Source organism: Neolamprologus brichardi, chromosome 12 (assembly GCF_056152115.1).
Source record: "Neolamprologus brichardi isolate AB-2024 chromosome 12, ASM5615211v1, whole genome shotgun sequence".
NCBI classification, from domain to species: Eukaryota; Metazoa; Chordata; class Actinopteri; order Cichliformes; family Cichlidae; genus Neolamprologus; species Neolamprologus brichardi.
The window spans coordinates 1,275,001-1,297,500 of NC_142115.1; the positions used below are offsets into that span (position 1 = coordinate 1,275,001).

General features: G+C 41.0%; 1 protein-coding gene across 2 annotated transcripts in view; it reads right to left on the bottom strand.

Moving 5' to 3' along the window:
• The window catches only part of whrnb (whirlin b), a 55,063-nt gene that overhangs the window by 27,348 nt on the left and 5,215 nt on the right, over window positions 1-22,500 (bottom strand). For both annotated transcript variants that reach the window (XM_087848863.1, XM_087848862.1), the window contains exons 2-3: window positions 5,792-5,962; window positions 1-7 (exon numbers count right to left, since the gene is read on the bottom strand). The exon at window positions 1-7 is cut by the window's left edge and continues 119 nt beyond it. In XM_087848863.1, coding sequence (XP_087704989.1) covers window positions 1-7; window positions 5,792-5,962 — 178 coding nt within the window. The remainder of the gene's footprint in view (window positions 8-5,791; window positions 5,963-22,500) is intronic.

Consider the following 22,500-nt stretch of genomic DNA (forward strand, 5'->3'; position numbering starts at 1 on the left):
GGTTCACCTTTAGGAAAGACAGGACATTCAGATCAATCTGTTGTGTTAGTAAACAAAGACTTACAGAAGAAAAGTTTGGAGGCAGAATAGTCAGAATAATAAACAGAGTTTAAACGTTCTTTCCTTGGAATCAACACAGGAACAGCTGGTTTGTGGTCGGCCTTTATGAGCCGTGGCCATCAAAGCTGGATGGAGGACAAAACCCAAACAGTAACAGCAGTGTTAAGATCTTTATTTGGCTAAAAAGTAAGGATTTGTTCACTGGACTGATGGGAACCAGGCATGTTGTATAGAGAGTACTCCGGGAGAGTAGAAAAGCGCTGTATAAGAATCAGTCCATTTACCATGGATTCTGTTTCTGAGTTATTCACACCAGTGGGCTGCGAGAGGTCATTCTGCAGGGCTGTGGCAATGCTCATGCTGTTGCTCCTTACACAAGGACGGTTTAGGTTCTGTAGGGTTCAGGTATCACCTCATACTACGAGTAGGGACACTGACCCTCACCAAGCACGAAAAAAAGAGTCAGAAAAGAGAAAGGTGGGTCAGATGTCAGAGGCTGCAACCTGCAAAACTATTTCAGGTTTTCAGGTTGTATCACTGTTGCCTCTGTAGTGCACCTGTTGTTAATCTCATTAACTCCAAAGCAGCTGAAACTGGTGAACAGTTCCCTCTGCTACTTATCTGACTGGGACTAATTCACTTTATGCTTTACTTTGATTAAAAAGTGTTCTTTTATTTTAGCAAAATATATATATAGCACCAATTCACAGCAGTCAGCTCCAAGCACTTAATGTTGTACAGACTCTGCAATATCAGAAACAACAACTTTCCCACCCTTAATTTCAACACAAGCTAAAACTATAGTAAATAATTCAGATGACATCATCTTTCCTCCACTTCGCCCCCTGCTGGTGAGAAACCTGTTTTACTGGCAGTGGATAGTTTGAGTGCTCAGGTAGAAAAGCTTTATTTAAATTCACTTTGGTTAACTGACTGAAATGAGATCAAGACTAGTTAAAAACAACAACAGCAGCATTTTCTAATGGATGGGTTGTAATGTATTACAAGTTAATTTGGTTATTGTGTCGTTAATATTAATGTGTTCACAGTTGCTACTTAGTTAAATCAGAGATACTCTCACAGTGCAGCATTTCAATTCACTGAGTGTTCCTGAATCTTGTTACAACTATCTCACTTACCTACCTGTGATTGGCTGAGGGCATGCATGCATCATGTTGCACATATATGAAATCTATAAATGATGTTTTTATTTAATGATTACTGGTTTAAACATTGCAACAAGTGTGAAAGATAAATGGACTGGCATTTAAACATTATTTCTGGAAAGACACTGATCTGAATATCCATCCATCAGAGAAGCTGTTCGCTCTGAAACTCAGTGACTTGAGGTGGACAAACAGACTGGCTGGCAGCCAGCCCCTGGTCTGCACACTAATCTGTGTCTACTCTAATAGCAAACTATTCACTGAGTGAACTGTCTTGTCTATGTATTAGATTTTGTTTTCATTAGGTGTTCAGATTACAATGGTTGGGCATATAGTAAGTGATCAGTTTAATCTGCAAACCAATATAATTTTAGAGACCATAAAGACCCCCAATTCAACAGTCCGCCACTAAGGAAGGGAGACCATGCAAGCTGACACAAGATAAAAAGTGGGGTTATAGTAGAGATGGACCAATCTGATGTACAGTATCGGTATCAAACATAAAAAAGTGGTATGGTGCCCGGGGCTCGGCGGCGCCAGTGTCCGGCAGCCTCGCCTCTGTCAGTGCGCCCCAGGGTGGCTGTGGCTACAATGTAGCTGCCATCACCAGTGTGTGAATGGGTGTGTAAAGCTCACAGCCACACTGCACTGCTGTGCTTCCTGCTACTACTAATACTGCTGCTGGAGGGCAAAAGATTACTCCATAAAGACGCCAACACTGGACAGTCTGTAGTACTACAGGACAAAAAGAGTTGTTTTCTCTTTTTTGCGCCCGTGTTGATCCAAAACTATTTGAGTCATCTATCCATGGAGGAAAAATGAAGATGGGAAGAGAAACTGTACATTTTGAGATTTGTGATTGATATTTTGCCCCAGCAACTTTATTTAAGAACATCAACGTGTTGATTTGAATTACTTACATAGTAGCTGTGAAGGTAGGGCTGTGCGATATGACCAAAATCTCATATCTAAGAATTCTATCGTCCGATAACGATATAAATCAGAAAAATGTAACATTTTCTGTAAATTCTGTGAATCTCGACTTGCGTGAAGTGTTTCCAGCTGCGCGTACCCGGAGTTGAGTGTTTTAACTGATGCATGAAACGATACATTTTTAGACATAAGTTGTATTTATTACACGGCGTGCTGCGGGGAAAAGCCTGTTCTAACATTTGAGTCTAAGGTTTATTTTTTAGCACCTGGCGTCTTTTTTACTTCTCATCCGTAAATAATCTGCTCCTTCACGTGATTCAGTTTACTTTGAAAAGTCTTGATGCATGTGCAATCATCCAGGAAAGTAAATCTCCAAAAGTTGATTCTGTTCATCTGGACGTAGCGTTTGTGGGAGAAATGTTTCGTCATCATCCAGGTGACTATTTTGAAAAGTCTCAACGGGATCTTGAGCTTTATTGTGAAAGGTTTATGTGGAACATAAACAAGCGGACACGCGATGGTTTTACCGTTGTTGTTGCTAACGACAACGCATAAAAACAGGCACTTGTCCGTCTGTAGTGTGGTTATATTAAATATAAGAGAAAGAGAGAACTTTAAGAAATTAATAATAACTACAGTGACATCAAAACCATGAAAAAATATTGCTGTAAACAGTTTATTTTGCGACACCACGAAACAAACGGCAGCGTAAAATGAAACGATAGACGTTTTTATATCGTTATATCGAACAGCCCTATGTGAAGGTGACATCTATTCATCCTCACTGATTTAAACAAAAGAAAACTGAATGACAGATACTCTCTGAAAGGTTTGAATACTACAGATGCCTCTTACATCCTGAGAGTCCATTTCCTGTGTTTGTCCAATGCAGTGCAGTGTTTTCATCACACTGGTATGAGTTGGTGTTTCAGCTTCTGTGGCAGGTGCACTCTTGCACACAGAGGACACTTCGTGCACTCGCTCATGAGGACGGAGCAAAATTATCACAAACAGCTTGTCTACTGTCGTTCACCATGATGGTGTTAAAAGCTCCATCCAGCATTTTAATTTTCTGTGGTCTCTGCATTTCTTGTATTCACGAATAATTCCCATTGTGGAGAATGTAATAGTCCAGTATCCTTCCAGACTCCAACCGAAGGCCTTTTCTAGGGTCTTCATCAAAAGGAAACAGACCATAATCTGAAACCTGTCCATGTTGAGCTGGTCTCTGATGATCAGTAGGACTGTAGACAGCTGCTGTCAAAGCAACTTTCTTGACTAATTTTCTTGCCAGGCGATATGGACCTCCACCTTATCCATCCATCCACTTCCAGTTATCCTTTTCAGGGTGGCACTGGGGGCACTGGAGCCTATCCCAGCTGTATAAGCTAGACCTTATAGCTGAGAAAAATCCAGCCTTGGATATCTACTGATCCTCACAACTTCCTGAGCCCTGAGAGGACTCCCATCACCCACGAGTCCTGCTCCTCTACATGTAATAAATGTAATATTGCAGGTTGTTCTTACACATATACACTTACTGTGAAAACACTCACCTGATGAATTTGTGCTCTCAATACATCTTTAGATTTGTTTTGAATTCAGACACGAGATCATCTTACACTATCTGCTGCAGGCTGGATGCTTTAAAATAGCAAAATCTGAACTTTGTGACTCTGTGGCTCCAATGTAAGACTTTGAATATCATGTAATCCAAGGTTAGTCCAAGTGTGTACATCTTTACTCATAGTATGAAGTAAACAACATAAAGTAATTTATTTCTCCTTTCATTTGTTACGTTTTCTTATATTTATACTGATTGATGAACTTTTGGATAAAGTGTGTGAATGTGTGGATGACTGAACGTGTAAAGCGCTTTGGGGTCCATGGGACTAGTAAACAGAGATGGGCAGTAACCCGTTACTTGTAAAGCGTTACTGTAATCTGATTACTTTTTTCAAGTAACGAGTAAAGTAAGGGATTACTATTGCAAAAACGGTAATTAGATTACCGTTACTTTCCCGTAGGAACGCTGCGTTACTGCGTTACTAAAACCGTGATTTTTTTGCGAGAATGTCTCATGACAGTGACGTAAGCGAGTGCGACGTTCGTGACAACAGCTGTGTGCAGATCAACAATGGATCATATATCGAGTGCAGAGAGAGTATGAGCGTGCAGCGTTTAAAGCGTGGAAGTACTGACCTTACTTTGAGTTTGATTCCATAAAAAGTGACAAAAACATTAGTGTCCGTTGTGCGTGGGAAGAAAACTTCTTTTTACAGCGAAAAAACCCTAAACTTCCAAACAAGCACCGAGTAGCTACGACGTAATGGGAAACTCACAGAGAAACTCGCGGATTCTTCCACTGACCGCTGCACACCTGCACCAGCGTAACCCTCCGCCTACCCCACTCCTGCTTTACAGGTGAAAATAGAGCAACAGGACCGCTAGTCTTTGACTTTATTTATTTTCTGCTGTGTTTTACTTGCATCTATTTGAAAGACTGAGTGTAAACACACAAAATATTTTATTTTATGTGCTGGAATGTGCAGAAAATAGTTTTAAATGTTAAACTAATTTCTTCCAGTCAGAGAATGTTGCAGATAATTAAATTTTTGCTTGATGCATAAAGTTAAAAGATTAAAACTAATAAAACAAGTTTTAAAAAGAGACTTTTCCATTTGATTACATTTTGTATGATGATTATGTAGAAAAAGTAGAATTGGGCTGAAAGATCTATCACTTTATCACCTATTCAGGTTGTAAATCGTGTTTTTTAAAAGTAACTAAGTAACTAAGTAATTAATTACTTTCGAAAATAAGTAATCAGTAAAGTAACAGGATTACTTTTTTGGGGAAGTAATGAGTAATTAGTTACTGATTACTTTTTTCAAGTAACTTGACCAACACTGCTAGTAAAGCGCTATACAAATACAGGCCATTTACTATAAGTTGTCTATATGTAGTTGATTTTCAGTGCTGTCATCACACACATGTTGCGTGCATGTGTGTAGACCTGAGACACTGCGTGACGGCAGAGACAAGAGTCCTGAAAGATTCAGTTTAAAGACTTTCAAACATGAATGTCTGTGTTTTCCCCGAGAAAGCATCTTCAACCATGGTGTTCTCTATAAGCTTTGACAAACATTTAACATCTTTCAGTAATTTCGCTGGTTTTCTTTCCAGACTGTGCACATAATTACACTCATATAACAGTGACATCCTCTCAAATTTGGTCTACTATGGGAACAGCAAATGACAGTGTAGAGTTACAATGCAAAGTAACAGGATAGATTTTTTGGTGAGTCATTTTGAGCAAACCTTTCCTTTGCCAGCAGTCACTGGAATAAAGGCCTGTGCTGGGTTTTATTTTAGGATGAGTCTGTCTTTCAAAATGTCGGTAGCAAAGGTCATGAGGACCTTAGAGGAATATCCTGCAGTCCCAAGCTGACTGCTGTCAGACGCGAGAGGACAATTGCAAAAACCTGGTAATAAATAGTTGTGAATCTGACAGATGCTGCTTTAATCCCAACATCTTTGTTTCCAGTGACAACAGTCTCAAGTGTTTGCATACTTCTCTCTGCTGGTCCTCCATATTTCACCACCAATACACACTTCCACTTTGTTCTTACCATTTGCTCTTCCATCCCGTGCCTTCGACTGTCTTCCTGGCTATCAGGTGGCGGGGAGACACTGCGGCCCTGTGGGTCCACCCAGCTGTACAGATTGTTGGTGATGTAGCCGGCAGGAGTCGGTCCCATGGAGCACACAGATATGTGCAGCGTCTTGCATCCTTTTAGCACCTGTAAGGACAGGGACGGTGCAGAGTCCATTAACGTGCAACAGCAGACTTCACATATGTGTTATTTCATGTTATTTTGACGCTCAATAAACAGCCACCCTAAATGTCATGTTTTATTGCAGAGAATTTTGGCGTCCGATTAATCAGGGCTCCGTATGCCCGTCCAATTCCACGAGTCACCGGGAAAATACATTTTAAGGAATTTCTGAAAACATTTGGAGTCAAGTAAGACGAAAGAAAATTGATAATTGACTAATCAGCTATTTGATTTGCATGTAAACAATGCCATACTGTTAGCTTTTTGTTGTTTGTTTTACTGTAGATTATGCAAAAAGTGACAGATAGAGGACAAATCCGAGCTTGAAGCATCAGGTGAAGAAGTTCAGACTGTTCAAGATGAGCTTTTGTTTGGTGACATTATAACACACCGACGACTGACAGGAGCTGAGACAGAGATGGAGAAAAATGGATCCAAAACATGGATTTAAATGTTGATTTTTATAAGACCTACAAGAAGTTCAAGCTCCACGGGGAAGAACACAGTTTGTATAACTGAACAACACATTTGTAAACAGGGCGAGCTTCTCATACAGTGTGCAGGTGAAAGACACAATAACATGATGCTGTTTGAATATCTTGTGTCCAGAATGTCAACAGCGCTTGGTCTGATGGCAGGTAAACTTTGTATATGTTTGAACAGGAAACGGGACCAAATATGGAAGCAAAAACATTAAAGACCAAAACATGCATGTACATGAAGGACAAATAATGGCTTTTATGGCCAGTTTTCCTTGTTTTAACTCTGTTTATCTTCATTACAATGAAATCTTTTGTATTTTCTGAGTCATATATTTTCAGTGAGCACCAACAACACAAATACAGACAAACGTTTGCATTATTACTATTTTATTCAATATATTTTTGCTACTTTTTGCTACTGGGGACCCTACACAACTAAAACTGTATACATGGGACTACATGTCTACATGAACTTAATGTTACCAATGAACTCTCTTAACAGGAAGATAAATAAAACTGAGCTGAATTCAAAGTCCCTGCAGCTCCAAACTGCTGTGCACTTTTTATGTGTCTTCTGCCTTTTCGTTGCCTCCTCCTGCATTGCACTGATCACTTTCAGTCATCAGGAACTAACAGGCATCGTCCTTTGCCTGAACCCAGACTTTACTTCAGACCGACCGGGCGCTCCCTTTGTTATTTCAGTAAGTGATGCAAACGGCGCAGGGAGAGGAAACAAGAGCAAGGATGAAGAGCTGTCTATCCAATCCAGGGGCGAAACCAAACCAGGCCATGTCCATTCAGCGCAGGCGATTTTATCTACCTCATGAGCTAACACTAACCATAGTTACCATTGTTTACATTCGTCCGGATGCTAACGTTAGCACCCAGCTACTTCCCACTTATTATAAGTGAACAGCAGAGAGGGAGCTGTGGGGCGTCCATGTTGTTGCTGGAACTTTAATAAGCCAAATTCCACCAGCATGTTTAAGTACCAGTGGGGACAGGACAGGAACATCAACCATGCCTACAGTGCTCCTTGGACAATCCTACAACCTCTCTCCACTCCTCATCCCTGCCTCCACCCCCTCAAGAAACAAACCCCTACAAGCAAATTAAAACATGACCAGATGATGCTCCAGCTACAGCACTGGTTTGAGCCGACAGACTGGTCCATCTTTGAACATCTTGACCTGGAGACTTTCACTCAGTCTGTGCTCTTCTACGTTAAGTGCTGTAGAGAATGTGACAGTGACTAAAACCATCCAGGTTTTTCTTAAACGAAAACCTTGGATGATGAGTAAAGTCCTGGCTCTGATCAGAACACAGAGCTCAGCCTTCAGCTGAGGGACAGTTCTCTCTACAGCCAACCTGAGGAGGGCTTCCTCAGAGACAGCAACCCCCACCAGCTGTGGAGAGGCATCCAAGCCCTCCGACAGCAGCCTAAAGCTCACAGAGGAGTGCAGCACCTTCTTTGCTCAGTTTGAGGCTGATGCAGACTGGTATAGACATCCTCATCTACAGACCTACAGCCCTCACGTCTGTAGTCAGGAATTGATTTGAGCAGATGGTGTCTCAGCATATCAGAGACTGTCTAAACCCCTCCCACGACCCTCATCAGTCTGCTTACAGAGCAAACGGGGATGCCACGACCATCATCCTTCAGTGAGAGCTGACCTGTCTGGAGAACAGGGAGATCTACAGGAGGATGCTCGACTACAGCTCAGCTTCCAACACCATAGTACCACCAAACTGGACCATCTTCACCTGTCACCTGCTCCTGAATCAGCTTCTTAACAAACCAACCTGTGAAATTTTTGTCTCAAAAACTTTTCTTACACCTTTTCTCTTCATTCAAGTTTCCACTGATGTGTTTTGATACAGCACTCTGTGAACAGCCAGCTATTCAGCAGCGACATCAGTGGGTGATGGAGGGTGCTGATGTTTGTCACCTGCATAGCTAACAAGCAGACTTCCCCGTGATGGCAGATGTGTTCACTGAACTAAGCGAGAGATACGTGGTATTTATACTGTTGATTTGCTCTGACTGGTTTTCTGGTTTTCATGGGCTCTATAAAAGCTTTCCTTTTTGAATAAGTTACAGAGAATTATTTTTATTTTTTTCCTCATGCATTAGTATGTACACACTAACAGAAATGACTGAATAACACAACACAGGTTATACTAACTGTTATACTAACGGGGCAGACATAGCAAAAAAAGGTAATAACAGTGGGGGGAACCATAGCCCTGCCCCCCCATGACACAAAGCTGATGTGTACCGTAAACCTACGCATACGGATCAGTATTTAAGGTTTGACTCTCATCATCCACTGGAGCACAAACTGAGAGCGAACACCAAGAAGAAGAAGTCACTTCGATAAGTGATGAAACTCCAGACGTCCAGATGAACAGAATCTATCACTTAATGCTTCATTCAGCTCATGCAGTTCATCTTCAGTTAGATTTGTCCTCACCTCATTCTTACATGAACATCCAGTTACACAGAAATGCTTTTGTCATGGTTGGCTGTGTGGCAGGCAGGAGTGGTGGACCCAAAATGCAGGACTCTTAGGAAACGAGGTTTCAACTGAAAATGCAGCTTTATTGCTGGAACAAAACTTCAACATAAAATAAAACTCACAAAACAAAACTCTAAACGGCTGTGCAGGAGGACTGGAAATCATGAACACGCAGCAAGTTGAGGGCGACAGGGAGCACAGGGAATCACAGGGCTTAAATACACAGGGGAGTAATTAGGAAATGGACAACAGGAGGGAGACACAGCTGGGAGAAATTAGGCTAACGAGACAGGAGAAAGGTAAAACTGAACACTTTGACATGAGACATGAACTTTCAGAATAAAACAGGAAACTAACAGACACAGAGAAGCATGGACAGACAGAGGGAACACAGGCAGGCATGCAACAAACACACTGACACACAGCAAAGCTAAACAAAAGACAAGGCAGAATAAACAAGAATATAAAGAAACACAAAACACCGAGTCCTCAGACTCAGGACCATGACAGCTTTCTTTGACCCTTTCTCTTCAGAACTCCGTGTCTGCTGATCAGAATATAATCAATGCAATTTATTTTATTAAATCATAACTTTAAAGTCAGACATTCTTCTAGATTAGTGGCTTCTCGGTGTTTGCACATGCTGCACTCTGTTTCAGCACTCTGTACCCCTTTTAACAACAAGGCTGGATGTTAAGATCTTTTAGTCTCTTTAAGGTAACAGGTAAGCCATGGGTGCTTCAGTCTGTCTGTTATATGGTGTTTCATGCCTTGCAATGTCCTGCTAGTCCTAAAAATGCTACTACCTTCAATCAACTGTTCATGGAGCTGTTCTCTTGCTTGTAGACTGACTGTATATGCCTACTTCTTTGACAGTTTTTCAACTTGACTAGATGAGTAATTATTCTTAAAGCAAAAAAAGATATGTTTTCAGAAACTTTAGTTTCTGATAGAAAAAGTAATTAACCAACTTTGTTTTCCCTTATGTGATAGCTTTATAAGATAAACTCGAGAATTTTCTCCAAGCGTCCCAGTGAAGTTCAGAACCAGCAAAGCCCTGAGATAAAACCTGTTCCTCTCCAGGACAAACCTAAACCATGTGTGCTGTGCAACACAGTGGACCCTTAAAAAGATCAAACGCTAAGACTTTTACCCTCTATCTTTATAAACTTTCATAGACATACAGGAGACCAGGTCAACAGGACAGTACATCAATGCCCAAAGGAGAAAGGACACTATTTCAAGCATGCTAATATTCCCATTAGGATCCAGTGGAAAACAGCCAGTGGAAACTGTGCCACCACTGGCTGAAGACAAAGGAAGAGGAAGGTTTGTTAAGTGGGAAAGGACATTTAAAGTCCCTGGTGATAGGAACTGTGACTATGATAAAGGGAAAGGGTTGGCTTACACGATGGAGAGAAGAAAACTAAATATCCTGTGTAAAACCAGATAGACGGGAGGTAAGACCAGGAGCACTGGAGGCAGACTCACGCTGTTCTACCACGGTGTTGATAGAAGAAAGAGTATTTAAACAGGTGGAGGTGACGAGTGTCCAGAAGGCTCATGAGTTTGAAGCTGGAAATTGAAGGGATGATATTAAATGTTGACAGTAAATGTGCCCTTCAGGTTGGATTTGTACCACAGGGACCACTGTTGCCTTCAAATTCCACATCTTCTCCAGGTTTTCTCTAAGCCCTGCAGTTTCTTCTAATGTTCATTTTTCCTTATGTTGCCATCACCGAGAACTGTCACTACGGCCTTCGTCCTCCGCTCGTCCACCAATACATCCTGTTGTTTAACCATTGGCAGTTTTTCTGTCTGTATCTGGAAGTCCCTCTTTTGGCTCGGTCATTCTCAAACACCCTAAAGGTCCTTGGGACGTCCGGGCCATATTTGGCAGAGATGTTCCTGTACTATGCTAATCACATGTCACTCCCTGCTAGCATCTTGCACCTTGTTTTTATGTGCTGGATTGTCTCAGGGGCAAACCTGCACCACCTGAACTTGGAGTCTTGCCTGGTGTAGTAGTGCAGCCGCTATTAATCTTCTGCTTAAAGCTTGTTCCTGTGATTACTCTCTGCTGTCGTATGGTAAATGGTAAATGGTAAATGGCCTGTATTTGTATAGAGCCTTTTCTAGTCCCTAAGGACCCCAAAGCGCTTTACACATCCAGTCATCCATCCATTCACACACTGGTGATGAAGCTACATTGTAGCCACAGCTCGAACCGGCAATCTTCGTATCTTAGTCTGTATCTCAGTAGTTTCCTGTTTTATTTTGGTATCTGTTCTTCCCTGTATCTTGTGTCTCTCTTGCCTCAGCCTTCCCTTGCTTTCTGTCACATTCTCCTGTGTGGTTGTGTCCTCCCTCCCAGTATGTTTTCCCTGTTGAGTTCTTTTTAAAAATTAAAAATGTCTTTTTCATGAGCGATCTGGGCAAGAGGGAAGCAGAAATCACCACAGATGTTACAAGATAACTGTTCTATACAAATATCTGAAATGGACGAAAATTACTGGATTGACTATAATGCAGAACAGAAAAGTAGGTGCAATAACGGGTTATAAAAATATTTGCAAAACAGGTGATTTTGTTATAAGCGAACCCCTTCATAACTTCATTTTCTTCATAACCTTTATATCAGCTAAGCCCTTCGTAACGGCTGTTGAGTACAGGCACAGGAAACATAAGCAAAGACATTAGAGATAAAAAAAACCCCAGAAATATCTGAAATTATTTTTGGCACACATTAACTTTTTGGCAAAGGTGAGTGTGTTATCGCTGTGCTGTGCAGATGGTTCAAAACGCATCTAAACATTAAATAAAAAGTGAAGGCCTGAAAAGCAGTGCAGAGGAAGTAAAGGCCTTTAAAATGTGTTTCTTATGTTTTTGTAGCTGTGAAACTAGTTTTATCATTACAAACTTGGTGTCTTTGTCATTGCTGCCCTTGTTACAGGTCCAGGTCAACATGACACCTTCTGGCAGTGCTAGTGTTAAATGTGTTGTCCTGTTACTATTTATATTAGTCTGCTTGAAGCATCTCACATCTCCTTGTAATGAGTGAAGCAGTGATTTGAATCAGTCACCTCACTTCCAGGTTTTCATTGTGACATATTAGACCTCAAACGTTATCAGTCACATGATCACAATTTGATACAAGCCGCTTAAAAAGCTTAAAACGCGTGAAACAGACTTAGGAGCCTCAATGTCCCATCGATAATAAAAATCACCTTTTTACTTTACTCCTCGAGTGCTGCTTTCTGGGTCCACCTCTCCCAGCAACACAGCCCTGATGATTAGACTTCCCCACAGACAATAACATAACTGACCCAGTTAAGCTACAGAGACTGATAGTGGTCTGCAACTAGAGCTTCACTAACAAATGGCAGACAGAAAATGCTGGATAACAAAGTATGTCACCGCAGGCGAGTCACTTTCCTTTGTTCAGCCTTGCATCATAACAGAGTTGAGGCTGTTCTATTCTGAGCTCAGTGTTTCTGCGAGCTCAGAGCCATCCAGAGCAGGAACGAATCAAAGATGGGTGCTGTAACGAGCAGAGACAAGTGGCACTCAAGTGCAATTTGAGCTATATATGCTTCCCCACAATGCTTCAACTGTGCAGGAGTGGGTGGAAGAGGAGCTCTTAGCAGCCCCTGCATGGGGCTGGATGGGTAGGTGGTTAAAGAGAGAGAGAAGGGAAATGTTTCTATGATAAAATGGATTTATTTTTATGCTGGAGGAGAGGTGATTCACAGGAACAATGACAGTGCAGAGGCCAGCACCGGTCACTCAGATTATGTGAGGGCCCTTAATTGTGACTGAATCACTACTTCTGCCTCTGAGCGTTGCTCGTGCTTAAGTGTCCGTTTGTTTTCTCCTCTTTCTGCAGAATAAGAAACGGTCCAAGAGAAGTCCAAATCATTTAAATCCAGTTTCATCAGGTTTCATTGTTGATGGTTTTTTCATGCTAGCCTGGAGAAAACAAAACAACAAATAAACAACTTGATTCATGCAGGATTTAATTTTTTTTTTTTTTTTAAATCTATACCAGTATTATTTCATTCATAATTATATCTTTTCGTTGGCTCAGCTCAGGTTGTTACTTGCATGTTGAATTTAAAGCTTAATGTAATGAACATGAGTAAAACATGTGTAGTGTGTTTGTGTACCAACAGCAACACACACACATGTGAATCTTTCTCAATTTGTAGTCGGCTGCTTTCATTTGGTTTTCTCTTCTGCTATGTGGCACTATCTGTTTGTGAGTCTGTGTGTGTGTAGATGTGTTGACTGTCTCTAATCTGCCATGTCAGCGGTTTTCCTTCATCTGTCACAGTTGTTGATTCTGAATTCTCTTTCTCTTGCTGCCTCAGTCTCTCTGAAGCCCACAGACATGTGTGTTTACCTGAACTGCAGATGCAGACATTCCCAAACAAACATTTCTTTGGTTTTCTCTAACAAATAATATATAAACTAATAAATATGCATTCACACCTAGTCTGCTGTGAGAGTGCCGGCTGGCTGCTGCAGCTCCTGCAGTTTCTTGTGTTTTTCTACATAGTTTCTTATAGTTGTAGATAATAGAAAAATGTTAGTTTTTGAAAAGTCATTTAAAAAGTCATTGACCTTAGTCAATTTTTCTGTGCTTTTGTGGTCCTCACAGGCTTTTTTCATGGGGGGGGACCAACAGCTGACTACAACTGACTACAAGCTGACTCTGGTGCTACTCCTAAAAAGCCTTTGAAAAAAGGTGTTTTTAAAAGTGATTTCAAGTGTTGGGGCCAGCCTAATATGGGGGGGGGGGGGGGGGGGGGGGGGGTAGTTTATTCCATAATTTGGGGGCCACAACAGCAAAAGCTCGGTCCCCCCGGTGTTTCAGTCTCAACATGGGGACAGCAAGGACTGACTGGTCAGTTGATCTGAGAGACCTTTGTGGAGTGTATCGGTGTAGGTCTGACAGGTAAGAAGGAGCCATTTAAAGCTTTACAAACAAACAATAAAATGTTACAATTTTAAAATGAATTCTAAAATGTAAAGATGCACTGATACCAAATATAGTATTAAAGTGACATTAATACCATCCAACCACAAGGTGCTCAGGATGGGTGTCACCACTTCTACTGTCTCCTGGATTGCTGACTGTAATAGACCCTGCGGGTGGGCAGGAGTTGAAATACAGGGAACTGGTGAGAAATTTTAGTGAGTGCTCCAGCTACAGCACTGGTTTGAGCCGACAGACTGGTCCATCTTTGAACATCTTGACCTGGAGACTTTCACTCAGTCTGTGCTCTTCTACGTTAAGTGCTGTAGAGAATGTGACAGCGACTAAAACCATCCAGGTTTTTCTTAAACGAAAACCTTGGATGATGAGTAAAGTCCTGTCCTGATCAGAACACAGAGCTCAGCCTTCAGCTGAGGGACAGTTCTCTCTACAGCCAACCTGAGGAGGGCTTCCTCAGAGACAACAACCCCCACCAGGTGTGGAGAGGCATCCAAGCCCCCCGACAGCAGCCTAAAGCTCACAGAGGAGTGCAGCACCTTCTTTGCTCAGTTTGAGGCTGATGCAGACTGGTATAGACATCCTCATCTACAGACCTATCGCCCTCACGTCTGTAGTCAGGAATTGATTTGAGCAGATCGTGTCTCAGCATATCAGAGACTGTCTAAACCCCTCCCACGACCCTCATCAATTTGCTTACAGAGCAAATGGGGATGCCATGACAGTGACTAAACTGTGCGATATGACCAAAATCTAATATCCCGATATAAGACATCTATCGTCCAGATAACGATATAAATCACAAAAATGTAACATTTTCTGTAACTTCTGTGAATCAGCTCGACTTGCGTGAAGTGTTTCCAGCTGTGCGTCGTGTAGCTGGAGTCGAGTGTTTTAACCGATGCATGAAACTATACATTTTTAGACATAAGTTGTAACGGCGCCGTTTTCTTTGTGAGTATTTATTACACGGCGTGCTGTGGGAAAAAGCCTGTTCTAACGTTTGAGTCTAAGGTTGATTTTTTAGCACCTGGCGTCTTTTTTACTTCTCATCCGTAAATAATCTGCTCTTTCACGTGATTCAGTTTATTTTGAAAAGTCTCAACAGGATCTTGAGCTTTATTGTGAAAGGTTTATGTGGAACATAAACAAGCGGACAGGCGCTTGTCCGTCTGTAGTGTGGTTATATTAAATATAAGAGAAAGAGAGAACTTTAAGAAATTAATAATAACTACAGTGACCATCAGAAACATGAAAAAATATTGCAGTAAACAGTTTATTTTGCGACACCACGAAACAAACGACAGCGTAAAATGAAACAATAGACGTTTTTATATCGTCATCCGATATATATCGTTATATCGAACAGCACTAGGAGAAGAGTAGTCGGATGGTAACAAAGAGAGGGAAGGTAGTCAGAACTGAGGGGATTGAACTACCAGAAGGCAACATTGCAGATATAGAGGACAGTTACAAGTACCTGGGGATCCCGCAGGCGAATGGGAACCATGAAGAGGCCGCTAGGAAAGCTGCAACCACCAAGTACCTGCAGAGGGTCAGGCAAGTCCTGAGGAGTCAGCTGAATGATAAGAAGGGCTATCAACACCTACACCCTGCCCGTGATCAGGCACCCTGCCGGGATAATAAGGAGGCCAGAGGACGAGATCAAAGCTACTGACATCAAGACCAGAAAACTCCTGACTATGCAGACTATGGAGGGTTTCATCCCAAGTTCAGCACCCTGTAGGCGAGTGGCTCCAGCAGATCCCGGGAACAACATCGGAGATCTCTGTCCAGAAGAGCGCAGTCCTGGGAACAGCTGAGATACTGCAGGACCCTCAAGCTCCCAGGCCTCTGGTAGAGGACCCGAGCATGAGGGATAAAGACTACAGGAGTGAGGAGTATTTTTTCTATATATATATATTACAATAAAGTTGTCAGATGGTGGGTCTGTGACAGAGGAATCTGCAATCGATTGCTTTATTAAGTAATGAGTTTGACCATAAAAATTCAAACCTACAAAAACATATTTAGTTTTTCATGTCTAATATTTGGAATAAGTCCTACAAAAAATGTTCTGTAGAAACATCTGGATCCTGGAGATCATCCCCCTGTGCTGATCACACAATCGTGCAGTACTGTGACCACGGTCCTGCTCTGATGATGTCAGACTGCTGCCTCGCTCTTCAGGGAACTGAATCAGTTCGGTTCCTCCCACACGCTGATGTCTGTTACTTAGATATGTGCTTTGCATACAGAGCTGCATTCGAGGGCCCTTGACAGTAACATAACTTTGGGCTTATCAAGCTGACAGCAAAGGATAACTTACTCCTCCTCCTCCTCCATTTGAAAAGCTGCTATTTCGGGAGCTCATCGAAGGCCGGTGCCTGTGAAGTCATCTGATTGTGATTATGTAATGTTATTTCTCCACATGTAAGTAGAATGAAAGAGTCATTGTTTAAAAATAAATTCAAACACCTGCCAAAGTTAGACGTGCTGCTGCTGTCAAAGATCACTACAAGCTGCACAGAAAATACTGCAATAAGTGCTTCACAGATTTCACAACATCTGATCTGCTTTTAACGTAGAATCGCTTTGAAGACTTTCACAAAAATGGATTCTTTCTGATGTTTACTGAGATATACAAAATCACCACAGCATGTTTAAACCAGCGAATAACAGCAATAAATGTCAAATAAAATAAAGGGTTTGCACACAATAAAAGCAAATGTTGAATTATATAATAAAAAACAAAACAAAGCCTTAGTCACATACTTCTCTGAAATCAAGCTCACTTAATAGGTCAAGGTCGAGTTTATTTATATAGCACATTACCAGCAGTCTGTGCTGCATGAAGTGCCTAACAATGTAAAATGCCACTAAAATAAATAAAATGCACAACAATGATGCAGTAAAATATGGATAAATAAATAAAATAAGTAAATATAAACAACTGAAACAACAACAACAAATAAGGCTTTTAAAACCAAGATGTTTTATTACCTTTTTTTGTTTGTTTGTTTGTTTGTGGTGAGCGTTTGCAGGAAAAAGCTGCACAGAACAACCACAGGAATTTATTCATGGTTTGTCAATTTACAATATTTACTATTGGAGCTGATGTCAGATGAAATAAATGGATTCAGACTGGAAGAAGACACCGGTTTACACTACTGACGGTGACTGCGAGGGACAGGAAACTAATGAAAAAGAAAGCTTTCATGCAAAGACTGTCAAATCTAATCTGTTACTTTTCCCCACAATACATTTCTTAAAGTATAAAATATAGAGTACATTTTTCATGTCAAATTATGAATGAGATGTTTGGACAAAATGGGAAATTTAATTATTGGTACATCTGCAAAAAACAAATGCAAACATTTGGTTGAAAAAGCAGCAAAACTGAAGATGGAACTATGAACTATATTTTTATCCACTCCAGTGTCAAATTTAAATATAAAGCACCAATGAGCAAACCTGATAAGAAAACAAAAGTCCCTCAAACTCTATCCATCACTTAAATAACATGACAAAAATGCGATGCTCCAGATTCACAAAGCTCTTCTTCCACCTTTGCATTAAAGTTATGGATATCTGCAAGCTTTCATGACCACACGCGTGCCCATGAGGGGATGAGGGGTCACACTACATGGGGTTGTCTTTTGCTACTGTCGGATTTGCACGTGAGGACGCCAGAGGAAAGGAAACTGCAGGTTCCAACGATTTTGGTCTTTTCCATCGCGTTTCCTCGCAAGATGTTTTATTAGCAAAATATTTAGGACAAGTGTTAAAAGCCAGAACATAAAACTGTGTCTCCCGTAACAATTTAAAATGGTCAAGTGGTTGTGCAGATCTAATAATAAGGGGAAGACTATTCCACAGTCCAGGGCCTGCCACAGAGAAAGCTCTGTCACCACGAGGTTTCAGTTTGGAAAAGTTACGGTTAGTTTTGACCTGGACTTCCCCGTTCTTCCTGGAGCATAAATAAATAGGAGCTGAGACGGGTACGAAAGGGCTCGGCCGTTAAGTGATTAAAAAAAAGTAAGATTTTGAATTGGACCCTGTACAGAACAGGAAGCCAATGTAGAGAAGCCAAAACTGGGTAATATGCTCCTTCTGTTGTGCCAGTTAGCAGATGCTAAAGACGATAAATAGAGGCCTGGTCCAAACCAAAGTAGTCCAGTCTGCAGTTAATGAACAGATGAATACTGAGCAGGTCATCTAATGTTAAGATGGTTGGTGGTTTGATCCCTGGCTCCCCCCAGTCTGCATGCCAAATATCCTCGGGCAAGATATTAACCCCAAGTTGTTACTTACTAACTATTACTATTCACACTCTGATGCATCCATCAGAGTGTGAATGATAGATAGTAAGCACTTAAAGTATAGAAGGCAGTGCTTGTGTGAATGTGGCATGTTGTATAGAGCGCTTTGAGTACTCCAGGAGAGAAGAAAAGCACTATATAAGAATCACTTCATTTACTGGGGGTGGGGGAAATGGATACTGTGTAGCATGGTGATATTTTGTTTGCTAATAATGTATGGATACAGGGACAGCAGAAATTGATATTTTGTTACAAAAAGGTTTTTGTGCTCTGACTTCAGAGCATGTTGATCCTTTTTCTGAGCAAGAATCCTATATTATCCTATAATATTTAATGTAAAATTATATTTTGTTTTAATTTACTTTCAAATTCTTCAGTTGCTGAAGGGGCTGCATAGTTTTCATAAACTGCATAGTTCAGAATAGCTATAATTGTACCAGATGGTTGATTCAGTTAAGTTGGACTAGACTGTAATACAAACCGTTCAGTTTGTCAACAATCAAACTGAAATGAGAGAAAGACTGAGTGTGAGACTTTGATATTAGAGAAAATGAATATTGATAAAGTTTACCTTTATGTACAGAATCTGAATATCGCAAAATATTTTTAAAAATTGCAATAATATCGTATCGTGGGATGTGTGGTGATTCCCACCTCTATCATTTACCATGAATAACATGTTCAAACACATTAGCTGGCAGCTATGGCTTTACCTTGGCTCGCTGCTTTAAATGAAAGAAGCTTGTGCTACTGTGCTCACCTGCTTACACAGGAACCATCGGGGTTTAAACATTTGACTTACAATAGGAAGATAAAGGGCCAAGAGCGCTGTCGATGTGATTGTTAACGAAGGTGCCAAATATGACAACTTCTGTTTTGTTTTAATTTAAATAAAAATTTACAGACATCCACTGTTTGATGTCATTAAGGCAGCATAATGATAGATCAAGTGAGTCTGTCCCTGCGTTTAAAGATGGATAGATCTCCAAGTCATCTGCAAAACAGTGAAATGAATTTTTTTACCGTGAGAAAATAGACCCCAGTGGCAACATATACAGTGCAAATAAGGCAGGACCTAAAAGAGAGCCTTGAGGTACACCGTAATTAAGAGGGGCTATTTTGGAGCTGTGGGGGCACATGTTGACATAAAAGGTTTTTCCAGATAAGTAGGACCAAAAGCACTGAAGAGCAGACCCTTTTAGGCCAGCATATGATTCCAGCCATGAAAGCAGGATATCATGATCGACCATCAAAGGCTTCTTTGTCCAACAACAAGAGGGCAGCAGGGCCGCCACAATCTAGAGTTAAAAGGATGTCACAGTCGGGCAGAGGCAGACTGTATGTGTCGCAAAAAAGACTCAAATTCAGACCAAAAACAGAATGTGACTTGGCATGGATCAACAGAAAACGAGCTGTTTATTAAGGCAAAATAAATACAAACAAAAAGCATGGGTGAAACTAAACAAAAACCTAAACTGGGGGAACTAAAACTAAAACATGAACAAAACCTTAAACATGGTGAACTGACATGGAAACCTGAAGTGGACGAGCAGACGACCTGACAAGGAAACACACGGACTAAATACACACAGGAGGAAAATGAGGGAAGTGGGAACACATGGGGAAACAGCTGACGCACATGAACATAACGACGTCACAAGGGGAGAGTAAAACTAAACACACTGAACATAGGAACACAGGATCTCTTCAAAATAAAACAGGAAACATAATGAGACGCAGACATGAAACACATGAAGGGCAAAGGAGAGTTAACAGGGGTTGAAAACACAAAGGGAACTAACAAGCTAATGAACTTAAACAAACCATAAACATCAAAATAAACTAAAACTCTGGGTCAAAAGGATCGTGACAAAGAATATCATTAGAAACCCTTAAATGTGCCGTCTCAGTGCTGTTGAGCTGAGCACAGAGCTGTTGCATGCAGACAGGCAGTCCCTGGAGTGGACAGGAAACAAGCTACTTCTGTGGAACCATAAATCCCACTTTCTAATAATTCAATTTGGGCAATTTCAATTTTATTTATACAGCGCCAAATGCACTGTTGTTGCCTCAAGTTGCATTCTATTGTAAGGTAAATAATGCAAAGAAAACAGAAAAAAAGAAACCCTAACAATCATCTATGAGCAAGCGCTTTGGTGACAGTGGGGAAGAAAAACTCGCTTTTAACAGGAAGAAACCTCCAGCAGAACCAGGCTCAGGGAGTTTTTCAGCATCACTCTGAGACAGGATATTTCTAACTTTAGAGATGTTGCACAAATGGAAGAACGCAGTCTTACATATTTGTTTAATATGTGCGTTGAAGGACATGTCCTGGTCAAAAATGACTCCAAGGTTCCTCACAGTGTTACTGGAGGCCAAGGTAATGCCATCCAGAGTAAGAATCTGCTTAGATACCATATTTCTAAGCTTTTCAGGGCCGAGTACAATGACCTCAGTTTGATCTGAATTTTACGAAATGGGTCGCACAAACAATAATATTACACGCCCTAAATCCTTATTTATTAGCTAACAATACTGTAAAATTACACTTCCCTTGAGAAGCATGTATATATACTTCCATATAGTACACTTGAAAGGCATAGCATTAATTTTCATACTTTATTTAATATTGAGTCAGTTTTCATAAACTACCTGTTCTCACTAGCTGTCATTCTAAACTGTTGCTGACAAACTGCATATCAAGCTGTTCAGTGCTGGACTGTCATTACGACTGTGACGTTTGGGCCTTTGTGTCTTTGAGTTACAGCAGTTTCTTGGCGAATGATGAAAACTTGACGTGCCGCCATGAACATGCCGTTTCACAAAACCTTAAAACCTTCGCAATTTATCATTAAATTCAAAATGTCTGACTTCCTGTTGGGTTTAGCATGTGGCTCCAAGAGACTGTTTTGCATGTCTTGATATCGTACATCAGGCGGTCAGAGGATGGGCCTCATCTACCAAGCTACTAAATTTAATCCAGTTAGTTACCGAGTGCATCTAGAGGACAGCTGCCGTTAGCCGATAGAGCCGAGGGCATAGACACTATCTTTTCTGCAGAATCAATTGCTACAGACTTTCGAACTTCATATAAATATCAAACTTGGCTCAAGAACAGTCCATAAATATCTTCCATGGCCTAGTGGCTGCATCAAAGCCTTACATCACCAAGCACAAAGGAAAACATCAGATGCAGCCACTGGACTCTACAGCAGTGGATGTGTTGTCTGCAGTGATGAATCATGCTTCTTGCATGAGTCTTTGCCAGGACAACAATACCTGTCGGTAAAATAAAGTGGAGCAAATGCACCAACAATGTTTTAAAGTTGTTCCTGTGCTTCTGGGCTGGTTTAACCTTCGCTAGAGTTGAACCAGTCTTTGTGGTTTTAATTTAGTGGAATATAATAAATAATAATTCAGTGTAGAGTCTTGGCTATAGCAAACAGATCTGCAGTTGTACATGTGATTGGAGCACGGATCATGGCTGTGACATCAACTTCAACAACGACAGGCATTGGTCAGAGAAAGTCACATCCTCAACACTACAGCAACCAGATTAGATCAAGCATAAGACCGAGCTCGTGATTGGATCCAGCAACCGTGATATTAACATAATCAAGAATTAAATGCTGTCACATTTAGTCGCAATTTTAGGCTACGTTCACTCTGCAGGTCTTAATGCTCAAGTCCGATTTTTTCTGTCTGCTCGTTCACACTACAAATAAAATGTGACAGCAAACGCGCTCTAGTGTGAACGCTCAAAGCGCCGCATGCGCAAAAGAAGACGTCACACACAACGCGCTCTGTTTAGACCCAGACCAACAGTATGTTTGACTGATGACCTTAATATAAAGACTTCAGACTTCACGTTTCCCAATTTTTGCTTTAAGTTATTTTGTTATTTACATAATAATGTAAATAACCTAATAATGATCCTTATTGCTGTTTTAGAGGAGCGCTGCTTCAAAGGATAGTTGCAGATTTCTGTCAGAATCTGCAGATTATACAGAACAAATAAAATGTTCACGTTTCTCCAACGTTGTTCCCAACAGTTTCACCGGATGGACAGGAAGCGTTCGCGATGTCTTCTCCGGAGCTGATAATTGGCGTCTGTCTCGTGTCAGTGATGTAAAAGACGGATTTAATGCGACATGACCATCAAACAGCAGCTTTCTGAAACATC